Source organism: Grampus griseus, assembly GCF_964374135.1.
Source record: "Grampus griseus genome assembly, chromosome: 1".
Taxonomy (NCBI): Eukaryota; Metazoa; Chordata; class Mammalia; order Artiodactyla; family Delphinidae; genus Grampus; species Grampus griseus.
Genome location: NC_139017.1, coordinates 161,247,592 through 161,264,616, shown reverse-complemented (window position 1 = coordinate 161,264,616; position 17,025 = coordinate 161,247,592). Strand labels below are relative to the sequence as shown.

Here is a 17,025-nt window from a genome sequence, read left to right as displayed (position 1 = left end):
AGATCCCACATGCCGTGGGGCAACTGAGCCTGTGTGCCACAGCTACTGAGCTCACACGCCTCAACTAGAGAGCCTGTATGCTGCAAACTACAGAACCCACACACTCTGGAACCTACACGCCACAACTAAAGAGAAGCCTGCGCGCCACAACGAAAGATCCCATGTGCCGCAACTAAGACCCGACACAGCCAAAAATAAATAGAATAAAATAAATAAAATGATAAATAAATCTTTTTAAAAATTAATATAAAATAAAATAATGTGGCAAGTCTGCAAATCAGATTCCCCTCCTTCCTGTGGGTTTCTCATTGCTGTTTGTTGAGTGACTTCCCTGGACTAAATCTGTAGAGCCTGTATTCTTTGTTTTGTGCAGACGTTGAAGTGCCTGCTTGGTTGTGGTTAGCTAATGATTAGACAGAAATTTCCTTAAATGCCTTGAACCAATAAGTTTTCTAGCCTTTGCCGAGGGTACTCTGTGTATATTGCAGTATGCCATCAGTGTTCCTGCAGGCAATTTACAACTTTGCCTTAGCCATCACTTTCTGCTTGCACAGAACCTCAAGGTCACCCAGAGGTGAGAGATTAGGGCCTTCTTAAGACTTTCCCTGAGCCCATAAATGCATGTGTCCTTCTAGGTATCCAAGAATATGTCAGCTTTTCAAAGCCCCTTGTAGACGTCTCATTCCTGAACATTCAAATTTTTTGGTCAGTGTCCTGTTAGCCCTAACTGGTATCATCACTGCCTTAGGCAGTTGGGATGTTAAACAGTTGCCACTGATTATTTTTGAAAAATGTGCTAAGGATAAGGTTGTTCACACACAACAAGCTCTGAGTCAGGTCAAATAAAGTAACTCTGAGAATGGAACTTCTTGGTGCTAATCAGATCAGATAGTAACAGTTCTCTGGGCATGGGGTTTTTGGGGAGCTCCAAATTTGTTCTGCACCCTCCAGTGGTTGCTAGGCTGCTGGTTTTAATAACTAATGTTGTGAGGCTCTTGGTTTTCAAGGCTGCCAGAAAGCTAGGGGAGGAGAGGGAGATGGGAATCAGGCAAGTTAAAATGCCATAAAACTCACTGTACTTACCAAGATTCAGGCATTTTCTTTTTTTTTTTTTAATTATAGTAAAATATACATAATATAAAGTTTACCATTTTAACATTTTTTAAGGGTACAGTTCAGTGCCATTAAATACATTCACATTGTTGTGCAGCTGTTACTACCATCCATTTACAGAACTTTTTCATCTTCCCAAACTGAAACTCTACCCATTAAACAGCTCCTCCCCCTACCCCTGGCAACCACCATCCAACTCTCTGCCTGTATGAATTTGGCTAGTCTGGGTACTTCATGGAAGTGCAGTCATACAATATTTATCCTTTTGTGTCTGGCTTATTTCAGTTAGCATAATCATCCATGTTGTAGTATATGTCAGAATTTCATTCCTTATTAAGGCTGAATAATACATACCACATTTTATTTACCTATTCACCCACTGATGGATATTTGGATTGTTTCCACCTTTTGGCTATTGTCAGTAATGCTGCTGTAAACATAGGTGTACAAATATCTGTTTGATTTCCTGCTTTCAATTCTTTGGGGTATATACCCAGGAGTAGACTTGATGAATCATATGGTAATTGTTTTTAATTTAAAAATTTTTTGAGGAAGTACTATTCTGTTTTCCCAGCAGCTGCATCATTTTGTATTCCCACCACTAATGCACAAGTGTTCTAATTTCTCCACATCCTCCTAACACTTGTTATTTTCTGTTTTTAATTTGGATAATGTCAAGTTTATCTATTTTTTTCTTTTGGTGTCATAACTAAGAAACCATTGCCTAATCCAAGGTCATAAATTTATGCCTATGTTTTCTTTTAAGAGCTTTCTAGTTTTAGCTCCTACGTTTAGATCTTTTATCTATTTTGAGTTAGTTTTTTCAAAGTACCTTTTAAATTAAATTAAATTTTATTTACTTTATTTTTTGGCCACGCCGTGCAGCATGTGGGATCTTAGTTCCCTGACCAGGGATCAAACCCATGCCCCCTGCAGTGGAAGTGTGGAGTCTTAACCACTGGACCACCAGGGAAGTCCTATTTTGAGTTAATTTTTGTATTTTCTATTTCATTAATTTCCACTCTAATCCTTATTATTTCCTTCCTTTTGATTTATTTTGTTTTTCTTCTATTATCTTACAGTAAACTATTGTGTTGTTGATTTCAGATCTTTCTTCTTTTTTAATGTAGTATTTACAGCTATAAATTTCCCTCCAAGCACTGCTTTAGCTGCATCCCATAAGTTTTGGTATTTTGCATCATTTTCATTCGTCTCATCTACTTCTTTATATATGTTGAGAGAGTAGCTGGAGGGCCTCTCTTCCTGGGGAATACTTAGAAGAGGAAGATTAGTACTTTGTCTCCTGCTGCTGCAACTGGTTGGTCTCAGGGTTACAACTAATAATTGTTACCTCTTTCCACTCTCCATTTCAGATTCCCCTTGCCCTCAGCTACCATCTCTGCCAGTCTCAATGGCTTTACTTAGTGGTATGACCCAAACCCTCATTCCTGAGGGATCTGAACCACCGGTTACCATGCTTTTCTCCGGTTAGAGTTTCCAACTTGTCTGTTTACTGTACTGTCAGAATTGGGAAAGAGAATACCAGTAGGCACCAAAGTGGATCATCTGAATTTTAAATATATTTTCATTGTGGTGTGGAATAGCAACCCTCTTTCTGATAATGAGGATTAGTTACCCCTACCAAGATGATAGTTCCTCTTCTTGCCTGATGATCCCTGGATACGAGGACTCCACAATGCCCAGGTGACAGCTGTAGCTTATAGCCTCTTGGGACTCTTATCTCCTGTGGAAGTGTTTCTTTTTTGGTGACCAAGATCTTTAACTCTGCAGAACCCAGAGTTGCAGAGATAGGAAACAAAAATTCCCCAGGTGGGTCTTTGGGATTGATAATAAATCGGGTATGCTATTTCTACCCACCCACCACCACCCCCGCCCCATTTCTCACATCCATGTATTTTTCCTGTTTTGAAGACCACTAGCATATAAAGGTCTTTGATTTGGTGTATATATTGCACCCAGGAAGATGGTACTCTTTTGTCATAAAATACGTCATTGAGTTGGTGCTTCAGCTGTGCCTTCATCAGGCCATTCCAGTGCTCTTTTAGGTTAGCAGATTCTAGGTGTTGTTGTATATATACCACCAGTAGATCCCATGGTCCGGGGCCCTCTCTTGCACTTACTTTACTACAGAGTGGGTCCCTTGTCATGAAATGATGTTATGTAGGATGATGCTTACTGGTAGATTAAACATTTCCTTAACTCTCATTTACTGTTCACTGCAGCCCTGAGGGCAGGAAAGGCAAATGTACAGCCAGAATATGTCCCTATTTCTTTCTTTTTTTTTTTTAATTAATTAATTTATTTGGCTGCTCCAGGTCTTAGTTACAGCATGCAGGATCTTTGTTGCAGCATGAGGGATCTAGTTCCCTGACCAGGGATCAAACCCGGGCCATCTGCATTGGGAGCATGGAGCCTTAACAGCTGGACCACCAGGGAAGTCCCCCTGTTTCTTTCAGAATAAATTGTTCACCTTTTCAGGGTGGAAGGGGCCAAATACAGTCAGCTTGCCATCCAAAGGCTGGTTGGTTTCCTTGAAAGATGTCATACTGGAAGCTTTGTGTTTGTCTCTGTTGCTGGCCATTCGGGCTCTTGGTGGCATCAGTAGCTAGAGCATACTTGGTAAGTAGGACTTCATACTGTTGTCTATGCATAGAGTATATCTCTGCCACATGACCACCTTCTTTCAGGTGTTCATTTTTCTAGCACTGGGGAGGCCATGACAAAAGATGGCTGATGTAAACTGGTTGAGTCATTGTCTACTTGGTTGTTTTGTGCTTTTTTCATGGTAGATGTTCTCTGATGACTGTTAACATGTGATATGAAGATCTTCAAATGTGTCTATTCTTGTATCCTCCCACGTGCCTCTACCTTAAGACCTCCTTCCCCTAATTTTCTTTTTTTTTTCCCCCTAATTTTCTAATCGTTCTCCTTTTATGCCCCCTGACCAGCACATCAGGTCATTTACCTGTGAGTCCACATATATTTTAACCTCAAACCAATTCTTTGTCTGCATAAAGTAGACAGTCTGCCTGAAGCTCTGCCCATTGGGCACTGTCCTTCAGTGCCAACCCTGAGTGAGGCTGTGGTGCAACCACTGTCCATTTTTGACTTGGACCCAGTTACAGCCATCTGTGAAGAAGGTGAGGGTTTTTCCTTTGTCAGCTGGCTGTGAGGGCCCCCCAGTGTGGCCAAAGGTATATGCTAATGAAGGGGCACTTTGCAACAATGATAGATGATATGAGGGTTTGGGCTATCTGCTCATGCTCGTGACTTCTGGTCCTACTTGTGCTAGATACTGGATGTATCACCTTCATCTTAATGCTGAATTATTGCTGGGTCCACCCAACCCTATGACTTGGTATGTCTCGTAGAACCTAGGTCATGGTGGGTGATTCTGGATAAATGGTCACTTGGTGTCACATCATCAGGTGTTCTATATATGCTAGGACCCAGTAGCATGCCAGGAGTTGTTTTGCAGAAGGCATACAATTTTCCACTGAAAATGGAATGGCCTTGCTCCAGATCCCAGGGGTCTGCATAGTGATTCTCCCACTGGGGCTTGCCATAATACCATAGCATTTGCCAGATTGTTTGCCTCACCATCCAGACCTGCAGAGTCCTTTACTGTTCTGGAAACTGGTAACTTTTTGTGTCACCTGATATAAAAGCCAGAACAGTATTCTTGGGTGTCATGCTTCCCTCTTAATGGTGGGAGGTGCAAGATGCAGTTGGTTACTTGGATGCCTTTACTTGAATGGCATGTTTTATCAAGCCCCTGACTACTGGACCTATAAAAATTTTACTGATGAATGGGTGCCTGAATCTCTGTAGCATTTATCTTTCACCCTCTGGAGTCCATGTGTTCTGTCAAGGCCTTCAGTGTGCTATCCACCTCCTGTTCATCTGGCCCAATTAGCATGATGTTATTAATATAGTAGGTCAGTGTGATATTCTACAAGAAGTCTGTATTATCATAGGACTATATTACATGAGACACTGGCAAAATTGACATGGTCCTGTAAAAGTATGCTATAATCCATTCCATGTGAATGTGAATTGTTTCTGATCCTACTTTCTTGACGGGATAAGAGAAAAAGAACTTATTCCTTCGATCTCTGACAGTGTACTATGCTCCTGGGGCTGTGTTAATTGGCTCTAGCAAAGATACCACATCTGGCATGGCAGCTGCAGTTGTGGCTACTATTAGATTGAGTTTGTGGTAATCTACCTTCCTCCAGGATTTATCTGGTTTCTGCCGGGACCACACTGCTAAATCCTGCATCCTCTGGGGGTGTAGCACTAATTTCTGCCATCTCCCCTCCCTTGCCCCCAGAATACAATATTGTTTTCTTTTGTGTTTATTATCTTGGAAGGTGGGATGGGGCACCCACCTTTAGAGGCTTCCTTCCACTTGGCCTTCTCCAGTATAACTCCTATCCCATAGGCCAAGGACTCACTAACTTCCAGGTATGTCTATTTCAGTTATACATTCAGGGTCCAGGGAAGTGACCACCAGGATGGTTCACACACCCAGTGGGCCCATCGTGAACTGGATCTTGGCCAGGGCTCAGTTTATTTCCTGGTCCTCATAAGTCCATGATTATACTTCCGGACTCCAGGTGTCAATGTCAACCTGTCCTTAAAATGTTAGCATTCCCGTTTACGCAGTTTACTGTTACCTGAGTAAATGACCGTAGACAGAGCTGACTACATAATTTGCATGCTGAATACACCTGGATTGAGAGTGGGCGAGAGAAATTGCCCACCAAAAGTATGTGGCACTCCTAGCCCAGGCAGGGAAAGGATGGCCAGCTGGGACCAGAGGGAGTGGCCAAGAGGCCACTCCTGGGAAGACAGGAAGAGGTGGACTGTGTGTGAGCTGAGGCTTCAAGCCCCCAGCACATGCTTCATTTTCCCCCTCAGATTTCACTTATGGAGCAGAAATTCATAGGTAAAATTATTAAGACTTTTAAGACAGTGACTGCAGAGCATTAAACTTCAAGTGCAGGGACCTTCTGAGTATGGAGTCCATAAGACCTATAGTATATGGGTCTCTTAGGCCATAGGTTTCTCAGGGAATTGTTATACTTGCTTTGGTGTTGCAGGTTCTTTTCTCTTGGGTACCTGGCCTCCTTCAGTCAAAGGGGTCAGGATCTGAAACTGGCTCATGTTCAGACACTGGGCATGGATTCTGCTATTTTTTTATTGAGGGGACTGACCTCAGCATCCAGATCTTCCATCCCTGATTTCTTTTGATGTTACAGATGGAGAAGTGCTCTTATTAGCTGCTTGTCTATTTTGCTTCATAAATACACCATGCTTTATTAACTATCTCTACAAATCTGTGAGTCGGATTCCTTTGACTGACACTCTGACTTTGCTGATCTTTATAGTAAGTGTCTCCATCTGGCTTCAATCATTAAGTACCATGGCCTGGTCTCCTTTGTTTTAGGGTCCTATCATCACCGTTGCTATCAGTGGCATTAGGGGGTTTTTTTGTTTTATACATCTTTTTCTTTTTTTGGTTGTGTTGGGTCTTCATTGCTGCGCGCGGGCTTTCTCCAGTTGCGGCAAGCGGGGGCTGCTCTTCGTTACAGTACACTGGCTTCTCATTGCAGTGGCTTCTCTCGTTGCGGAGCATGGGCTCTAGGTGCGTGGGCTTCAGTAGTTGTGGCACGCGGGCTCAGTAGTTGTGGCTCGGGGGCTACAGAGCACAGGCTCAGTAGCTGTGGCGCACGGGCTTAGTTGCTCTGTGGCATGTGGGATCTTCCCAGACCAGGGATCGAAGCCGTGTCCCCTGCATTGGCAGGCGGATTCTTAATCACTGCACCACCAGGGAAGTCCCAGTGGCATTAGTTTTATAACAAATTCTCTATGGAGAACAGCTTTTAAACTTCTTAATGATGCTGGTGCCCCTATCACCAGCACATTCCTTATAGTATCCTCCCAGCCATTTCAAGGAACATAATACTTTTTTCTGACCACTTCAGCAAGCCAACTTCACTAAGTGAGCCTTTTAATCCCTTCCTCCCCTGTCTGCCACTGCAGTTTTGTCATTGCTACTTATCATGGGCCGTGACTTTTCCAGCTTTTAGGAACCATCCTAGTGATAAGTTCATACCATATTCTGAGGTTTTTGCTAGGGTGTTAAATCCTGTATCTTCGGAGAGTGATCAGTAACTTTATGTTCTGGTTCTGATGTTCAAGCACCCTCAGAATTCACATTTGCTCTCACTTAGCCCCTGCCAGTACCTGCTGGCTAAGTCTTGCAGCTCCCTTGGGTTATAATTCCTTTGTGACCTTATCAGGCACAAAATATCTGGGCTGGGTTATGCCCTGACCTACTACAAGTTAGGAGGCATGGAGGTGGCAGATCCTGAGGGGACATTGTTTACTGAGCAGGGTGGGGAGGCCTCTGCATTATCTTCAAGTGCGGGAAGAGTGCTAGCTCTTACAGAGATGGTGAGCCAGTTTCGCAGTTTCAAGGGCCCTATTGCATTTAAGATATTGGAGGGGCATCAACTCACTTGTCTCCATCTCATGTATTAGGGTCTCGTTCTTTCCCAGTCAGGGACCTGACGTGGCATAGCATACCTCCCTTGGCTGAGAGTTAACCTTCCTTGGTGCTCGGCTACTCTGTTGATTAACTCTTGGGCCTGGTCTCCAGCTTTTTCTCTCCTCCTGCTGCCACAGAAAAGAGCCTCTTTGTAAACTACCAGGAGGCCCTGGGGTGTTCATATTTGACTTTCTTTTTTTAAATTACTTATTGATGCTTACTTACTTATTTATTTAGGCTGCGCCACACAGCTTGTGGGATTTTAGTTCCCAACCATGGACTGAACCCCGGCCCTTGCCAGTGAAAGCATGGAGTCCTGACCGCTGGACTGCCAGGGAATTCCCCATATTTGACTTTCAGTTGACTGTTAATCACTCTTAGCTTTTTGTTGTCTTCTTCTAGAGCATCAGTTAAGTTTAGTAATAGCCGTTCAATTCCATTGTCATTATAGTTATTTCCCCCTTACTCTTCAAGTACCTCATCAATCCAATCAACTAGATCATTCTGTCCATAGATAGATCATCATTATTCACCACTAGTGAAAGTTTAAGAATTGTACCAGCACCTTGTGCCAGGGATTATCTGGTTACCTACCACCACCAGTGGGGTCCTCATTGCTATCTACTCTGTGAGGATTCAACTCCAAAACCCCTTCACAGTCCTAATTTTCTCAGATCACTGCCAGCCCCCACTGTTAGTAGGTTATATTCTCTGAAAAGCAGACTCTGAATTGGAGTTTAGTATTCAAATTGTTAACTAAGGAGTGCCCTTGGGATCAAAACTATGAAAGAGATAAAAAAGCAAGATTGGGCAGATTCGATCCTTGTTTTGATTAAGGGTGAGGGAGGTTGAATATCTATACTTGTTCGACTTTTTTCAAAATTTTTTTGTTTTATTTTAATACTTGAGCATTCTTAACTTACTGAACTACTTTCTACTTTCCTCAGGCAAAACCAATTCCTTCATTCTATGATATCCTCATATGCTTTCCCAGATGTTTATGTGAGTTTTGTGAGTTTTGTTTGTTTGGGGGTTTTTTTGCATAAAAATTTGGCTTTTTGCTGCTCTCTCTCCTTCCCTCCCTTCTTCCCTCTCCCCTTCCCCACCCCTCCCTTTTTCCCTTTGTCCCCCCTCCCTAAAAAATAAAAAAAAAATTTTTTAACTTGCTTTTTTCCTTACACTCCAGTAAATTCAAGATGGAGATTGGAAAGGGAACTTATATCTGTACCTCAACCCCCTTAAAATAAATCCCAGTTGGCAATGTTCTCACTTAATAAGTTGTACATTTCTATAATGTTCTAGTTTTAAACTATAATCAGTGTTACTGAATTGGGTTTATTTTTTAAGAAATATAAAAGGTGATGGATTTTATGTTTTAAGTATATCATTTACTTTTTTCTCTTTTTAGAAACTATATACCACCTCCCTAAACTGGTTAATAGTGGCATGGAAGATCCATTTGGTGAGTATCACCTACATTTTTCTTAGTAAATGATATTTGTGTTTTATCCTTACCTCCATTAAAGCTTTGAGAATAAATTGATTTTTTTCATGTTTAGTGTGCTAAGCTCTCTAGTTTATCAGTTCTCAAACTTTTTGGCCTCAGGATCCCTTTATACTCTGAAGTATAATTGAGGGCCCCAAAGAGCTTTGTTTGTATGATTTATATCTATTGATATTTACTATATTACAAATTAAAATAGACATTTAAAGATATTAATTCATTTCAAAATAACATTAATAAACCCATTATATGTTACATAAATAAAATTTTTTAATGAAAAATAACTCCCCAAATAAAAAAGAGTAACAAGAAGAGTGGCATTGTTTTACATTTTGCAAATCTCTTTAATGTCTGGTTTAATAGAAGACAGCTGGATTCACATATCTGCTTCTGCATTTAATCTGTTTTGTTATCACATACCCTGTAGACTCTGGAGAATTGACTGATTGGAGCTAATGAGAGTGAAAAGGCAAATAGCACTTTTGTAATATAAAAAGTAATTCTGACATTGCTATGCGTCATCTCTAGTAGTTCCTAGACCACACTTTGAGACCTAATGCTCTAGAATGTTAGTTACTTCAAATACAGCAAAGAACCAGTTGGCAAGTTAAAATAATAAGTTTTAAATTCTGTAACAACATGGTTAAGGGAGTATAAATCTAGATACACAAAGGTTTTGTATCTACCTTTTTGACTAAAAAGTCAGTCACTGTGTATTGAACTCTGTTTTCCTATTGACTGCAATTTCACAGAGAGATACGGTCTGAGATAGTTAGTAGGCCATTTTGAACACTTGTGCCTTGGGGTGTTTATTGAAGCTTTTTGAAAATTATTGATGTTTCTTTAGTATCTGTAGAGTTATATCCGTGCTTTAAAAAGTTTCTCTGTAGGAGAGAAATGGTATTTCTACCATATTTTAAAATTCTCTAAGATGAGACATCTTAGCTGCTTTCCAGGCTTTTATTTTATTTTTTATCATTGTGTTCTGAATCCACAGCATTTTATTTATTTATTTATTTATTTATTTATTTTTGGCTGCGTTGGGTCTTCATTGCTGTGCACAGGCTTTCTCTAGTTGCGGTGAGTGGGGGCTAGTTGCAGTGCATAGGCTTCTCATTGCGGTGGCTTCTCTTGTTACGGAGCACAGGCTCTAGGCACGTGGGCTTCAGTAGTCATGGTGCACGGGCTTAGTTGCTCTGCAGCATGTGGGATCTTCCCAGGCCAGGGATTGAACCCGTGTCTGCTGCATTGGCAGGCGGATTCCTAACCACTGCGCCACCAGGGAAGTCCCCAGGCTTTTAAACTATTAAGCTACTCGCCTTGCCTACATGTTATTGGAAATACTTTTAAAAATTTTTCCTGTGGTCATCTAGAAAGCCCTTTGGGGGAAAAATTCACAATTCCAGTGTCATTGCTGTACAGCTTCATTAGAATTGTTGAACCACAGCTGAAACAAGCCTTCTATTACTTTTTAGTTCCCCCCGATACGATTTAGAATTTTAAAAGTAAAGGTGGTGTGTAAAAACTTAAGAAGGAGCCTTTCCATTATCTTAAGTTGCAGGAAACTTCGTAGTTTTTTTAGGTTTAACACATTGTATATCCTTAAATTTACATTAATCACTATGCTAATGAGTATGTAAAACATTCTTGTACATTGATGCATATTGTACCTCCCACAATTAAAAGCGTAACAGCCAAAAAAAAAACAAACCCACATATTATACACTTGGAAGACTAGTTAGGACGTACTTCCCACTTTATATGCATCAGCAAAAAAAAAAGCAACCAGAGAAAGTTTTCCTTGTTAATAACCTCATTATGCTAGAGGCAGGTTTTGTTTTTGTTTTTGTTTTTTTAAAAGATAGGTACTTTTATTTTATTTATTTATTATTTTTTTTTTTTGGCTGCGTTGGGTCTTCGTTGCTGCGCGCGGGCTTTCTCTAGTTGTGGTGAGCAGGGGGGCTACTCTTTGTTGCAGTGCGCTGGGCTTCTCACTGTGGTGGCTTCTCTTGTGGAGCAAGGGCTCCAGGCACGCAGGCTTCAGTAGTTGTGGTGCATGGGCTTAGTTGCTCCGCGGCATGTGGGATCTTCCCGGACCAGGGATCAAAGTCGTGTCCCCTGCATTGGCGGGTGGGTTCTTAACCATTGCGCCACCATGGAAGTCCCAAGAGGCAGGTTTTTTTTTTTTTTTTTTTTTTTTTTCGGTACTCAGGCCTCTCACAGTTGTGGCCTCTCCCGTTGTGGAGCACAGGCTCCGGACGCGCAGGCTCAGCAGCCATGGCTCACGGGCCCAGCCGCTCCGCGGCATGTGGGGTCTTCCCAGACTGGGGCACGAACCCGTGTCCCCATCGGCAGGTGGACTCTCAACCACTAGGCCACCAGGGAAGCCCAAGAGGCAGGTTTTTTTTTTTTTTTTTTTTTTCAAGAGGCAGGTTTTGATTCGAGCATTTTGTGCTTCTTCACCAAATGGGGAAAAGTCTGAATCTCATTTTATGGCAGTGTAACTTGAAGTAGTAGTGTAAAAAAGGTTCCAAGTTTATATTCTACTCACACACAGTTACTGTAGATGACTGAAATTAGGCTCTTTGGGCACCTGGTACAAGTAAGTAACCAGATAGCTCAGATTAATAGCTTGTTGTCTTGCTTTGAAAAGACTGTTGTTGAAAACCTTGCCAGATAAGAATTTCTCCTCTGATTTTAATGACCCTAAATGGCTTCTTTAGGAGTTTGGCTTTTTTCACCCTGTAGTGTACCTTGCATCTAGCTCATCAGTGAAATCCTTATTTTGAACACTAGAGGGCAGTCAGTACTTTATTCATAAATTTGCAGTTTCTTTACAAATTAATTCTTAAGGGCGTTATTTATGAACAATTTGGTGAATCGAGTTGATATAGTTGCTTGGTGACAAATCCTAAAGAACATGTTCGTATGATAAACTAGCGTAATGTACGACAACTCCAAAGGCTTTTATGGGAAACATTTTTTTTTCTGCTGAGTGACCTCCTTACCTCACCTAACTTAAACATAACTTAAATGGAATTTAATCTAATTAATTAAACTTATTATTAAGCTAATTAAATCAACTTAAATTAAATTTAAATATAATTTAAATTTACTAGAGAATACCAAAGGGAAAGTTGCTATGGAAGTTACAGTTGGCTAGTAGTCAGTTGAAATATAAATTAATATGTGCTTTTGATCACTAATATGAGAAAATGTTTGTCTTCTGTGCTAGTGAGAGGATTTTTTCCTCTTATACTTTTATTTATTTATTTATTATTTTGGCTGCATTGGGTCTTTGTTGCTGTGCGTGGGCTTTCTCTAGTTGCTGTGAGCGGGGGCTGCTCTTTGTTGCGGTGCGCAGGCTTCTCATTGCAGTGGCTTCTCTTGTTGCGGAGCATGGGCTCTAGGCGCGCGGGCTTCAGTAGTTGCAGCACGGCGGGCTCAGTAGTTGTGGCTCTTGGGCTCTAGAGCGCAGGCTCAGTAGTTGTGGCGCACAGGCTTAGTTGCTCCGCGGCATGTGGGATCTTCCCAGACCAGGGCTCGAACCCGTGTCCTCTGCACTGGCGGGCGGATTCTTAACCACTGCGCCACCAGGGAAGCCCTTATACTTTATTTTTATTTTTTTAATTTAATTTGGTTATATTCCCTGTGTTGTACAATATATCCTTGTAGCTTATTTTATGCATAATAGTTTGTAGGGTTTTTTTTTTTAATTGCTCACAAAACATACATATGATAAGAATCTGGTTTATTGAATTATGGTCCACTCAGTGCCATTTGAAAAGGAAAAGAATTCTGAATGTAAAATGAATTTGTTTCTAAGAAGATGGAGCCCCTGGAAGATGGTTGAGAATTTTGTTACAGTTAGGTTAACTAACAGTTATGTAGATACATTGGAAAAGAATTATTTGTTGCATTCTGAAAATTAAAGTGAGAGATTTTTACCCATCACATTCTAGTGGGACAGACCTAAGGCCTCTAGGACCTTTCTTACATGGACAGATGTTTACACATTTTATTATATAATATTCTAAAATCACATTTGTTAATGCCACCACTGATCTCACCAGAAAAGTCTTTAAATATTGGGAAGTTGGCAGGCTCACTCTAGTGGATATGTTTTCCAAAATTAGAATTTTCTCTTGAAAGCTTGACATATATCACTGGCAACAAGTACTGTCAGTTTTATTTGTAGTGACAGGCTCCATTCATTTTTGAGAAAATATCTGTGAAATATCTAAGCTTGAACAAAATAGTTTGTCATTCAGTCTTTCCAGTAAAAGCAGTACTTCATGAGACAAACTGGCCAGTTCAGCTTGCAACTCAACTACACAGATGCCTTAACTGAAGGTAACCATTGTACTTACCATTTCATCATGCAAAATAGTAAAAAGACACATAGAGGGCTTGAGATTCATTAAAACTAATAATAGTTTTTACGGCTTTATCAAGGATATTCTTAAATTGGCATTATTTTTAACTGTAATTATGTAGTGGTGAAGATTATGCGTCCTACTACAGTTTGGTGCTACTGCCTTGATATGTGTGAAGGTGCCAGCAGTTTTGCTCACCATTGCTTTTGTACCCTTAGTACCAGTGTCAACATGATGAAAAAGGCAACAAATTCTTTAGTATTATTAAGTATATCATTGTACCTCTTGGGTCCTGAAAGGATCTTGGGGGATACCCAGACATCAGTGGACCATACCTGCTTCAGTTTCCTAATTTTCAGAGTCTCTTCTGTGGAAGTTATGGACAGAGTCAAGACTTAGTCCTGGAAATTGTTTTGGGCAGGGCTTCAATCTTGGACACTTGGCAGAAGTATGGTCAGAGAGAGTGAGCTGCTCTGTGGTCTCTCCTAAGTTGATCATGACCTACCTGAAGCTTTTAGGAATAAGTTAAAGAACACTTCTGTGGGTGAAATGAGTGTTCTGAGCTCATTAGGCAGCTCAGTATTTTGAGAAGAAATTCACCAGCATTTAGTCAAGATGAGCTCACCTGGGCACTATCTTCTTATCTTTAAAAAGAGTAAATGGCAGCAGAGATCTTGGTGACAATAGCCTTCAGTATGTATGTTGAGTCACATTGCTCCAATATGGACAGGTGTCTCCCTGTGTGTGGTACACAGCTGTCATCCTGGGGTATTCTTATTCACCTGGGAACTCTGCTTCTCTCCTGTGTTGGCTCTTTTGTTTCCTAAATCCCATGTCTTCTGCTTTCTTTCTTTTTTTTTAAATATTTATTTATTTATTTATGGCTCCGTCAGGTCTTATTTGTGGCGCTTGGGCTTAGTTGCCCCACAGCATGTGGGATCTTAGTTCCCTGACCAGGGACAAACCTGCGTCCCCTGCTTTGGAAGGTGGATTCCTAACCACTGGACCACCAGGGAGCTCCCGCTTCTTCTCTCTTGATTGCCAATAGCTGCTTGATGATGGAATCCTGAAATAGTTCTCTAATTTTCATCTCTTTTTTTCTTTAGCTCTACCTCCTGCAAGATTTCTTTATCTTTATATTCTATTAAATTTTTCTTTTCGGGCTTCCCTGGTGGCGCAGTGGTTGAGAGTCCGCCTGCCCATGCAGGGGCCACGGGTTCATGCCCCAGTCTGGGAAGATCCCACATGCCGCGGAGCGGCTGGGCCTGTGAGCCATGGCCACTGAGCCTGCGCGTCCGGAGCCTGAGCTCCGCAACGGGAGAGGCCACAACAGTGAGAGGCCCGCGTACGGCAAAAAAAAAAAAATTCTTTTCTACTATTATGTTTTTTAATTTCTAGGAGTTCTTTTTTTTTTAAGATTTTTTTTTGATGTGGACCATTTTTAAAGTCTTTATTGAATTTGTTACAATATTGCTTCTGCTTTATGTTTTGGTTTTTTAGCCTCAAGGCCACTTCTGATCTTAGCTCCCTGACCAGGGATCGAACCCACACCCCCTGCATTGGAAGGTGAAGTCTTAACCACTGGACCGCCAGGGAAGTCCCTAGGAGGTCTTTTTTATTCTCTGAATATTTCTTTCATAATATTCTTTATTGTTTCAACAGATTTACTTTGCCCTGCATAGGCTCTTTTCCCCCAAAGTTGTTTTCCTTTGTTTGTTTTGATCTCTCTTATGTAAGAGTTTTCCTCTGAAGTCTAGTAATAATTAGCTGTCTGCTTGTGATTAAGAGTGGTGAGCTTTAAATTAGAAGCTTTAAATGCATAGGCTGGTTGCCTTTGGGCCTTACTATAGTGTGAGCTTCTTGTTCCTATTGTTGAGGAACATGTCTGTTACCAGTATCAGGGTTCAAGGGGCGGAGTCTTCTCATCACTGGATGGTAAAGGGTGATGAAGACTGGGAGGGTTGCTGCATTCAGTATTCATTATGTTCACTCAATTCCCCTCAGTTTTTCATGCTCAACCGCCTTTTGAGTCCCCCAGTCCAGAGACCATTTGTTTTATCCCTTCCAGAAAACAGGCCTCCAGAATTCTGCCAGGGTTGGTATGGGACAGACATTCAAGGTCATGGAGTGGGGAAGGTGGTAAAGGAATCAAACAGCTTTTACCCTGATTCTCCTTATTTTATTCCCTTTCCTTTCAAAGGGACCTGGTAGAATACAATGAAAGTATTCATTGTTAATTTATATTGGTATAAGCTACTAGTTTTCTTTTTTAAAGTAAGGGCCACACTGTACATAAGTGCTGGGGGAAGACAGGGTCCAGAGAAAATACGTATACATTTTAAGCTACTGTGATGCTTCATACCCTGCTACTTTTAAAAATGGCTTATTCCTGCTTCTGCTTTCTTCCTCCCTTCTCAAATGTTTATGGGTTAACAGCCATTCTCTCTGTAGCACACCCAGGAAAAGGGACTGAAACCCTGGCATATGAAACTTCTTCTAAAAGGTTTTTTGGGGTAGGAGAGGATCTGTATATACTAAATTGCCTTCTCAAAATGTTTTAAATTTTCTAACAACTTCATTAAGTTTCTATATACCCTCCCTTCCACAGAAGAGAGCACAGTTTGTTGAAAAAAAAGTTTTTGGTTGTGTTTGATGAAATAATTATTTAATGAGATAGATTGTTGTTGTGAAGCCTGAATTTCAAGCTAGGTGCAAAGGCTTTATTCATATGCATGGTATTCTGGGAACAGATTAAACAGATTAAACAAGGTAATATCACCTTTAAATTAGAATTTGTATCACATAGGAAATATGAGAATCAGTTTGTTGAAGTGGAAAACAGAAACCATATCCTAAACAAATAAAGTCAATTGTTTTCTTCCTATTCTGAATCTGAATTTATAAATCATTATTATGTTTTAAAGGGGGTTTTCCTAACCTTTCAAGGACATTTGTTAAGGAACCATGCTCAAGACTAATGCATTTCACTTAAGTTCACGGGAAAATTTTTTGTGATGTTATCATGTTATTAGTACTTGAAGCTCAAAATATGCTAATAACACAGCCCTTCCCTCCCTTCTCTTTAAGAATGAAGGCAAAATATGAACTTAATTAGTTTTGAGATTCTTAAGGTGTAGGAGATAAATTCCTCTGGAATTAAACAATGCCAAAAATGATGTTACTTCTATTTTTTTCCCTGTGGTGTTCAATAGAAATTTAATATAGCATTATTATATGTATATTAAATATCTTCTGTCATCTTATTTTCTGATAAGAGTATAACTTATGAAGGGCAAGATCTTTTTACTGTTATATCCTACTGCTCAATAGTAGGCAATATTTGTATGTATTTCTTATAGTGGTTTTAAATTTTCTGCATAAGATAGAATTAACAATCTTAAGGGAAATAGAGTGCATAGAACACCATGAAAGTTATAGTAGAACACTATGAACTT

General features: G+C 40.6%; 1 protein-coding gene across 5 annotated transcripts in view; it reads left to right on the top strand.

Annotated features, from left to right (window-relative positions):
* The window catches only part of PHACTR4 (phosphatase and actin regulator 4), a 116,812-nt gene that overhangs the window by 31,553 nt on the left and 68,234 nt on the right, over positions 1–17,025 (top strand). For 4 of the 5 annotated variants that reach the window (XM_082650166.1, XM_082650164.1, XM_082650167.1 and 1 more), the window contains exon 2: positions 9,099–9,152. In XM_082650166.1, coding sequence (XP_082506292.1) covers positions 9,137–9,152 — 16 coding nt within the window. In that variant the 5' untranslated portion in view covers positions 9,099–9,136. Of the gene's footprint in view, positions 1–8,637; positions 8,693–9,098; positions 9,153–17,025 lie in introns of all 5 variants that reach the window. The other variant, XM_082650162.1, reaches the window with a different exon arrangement.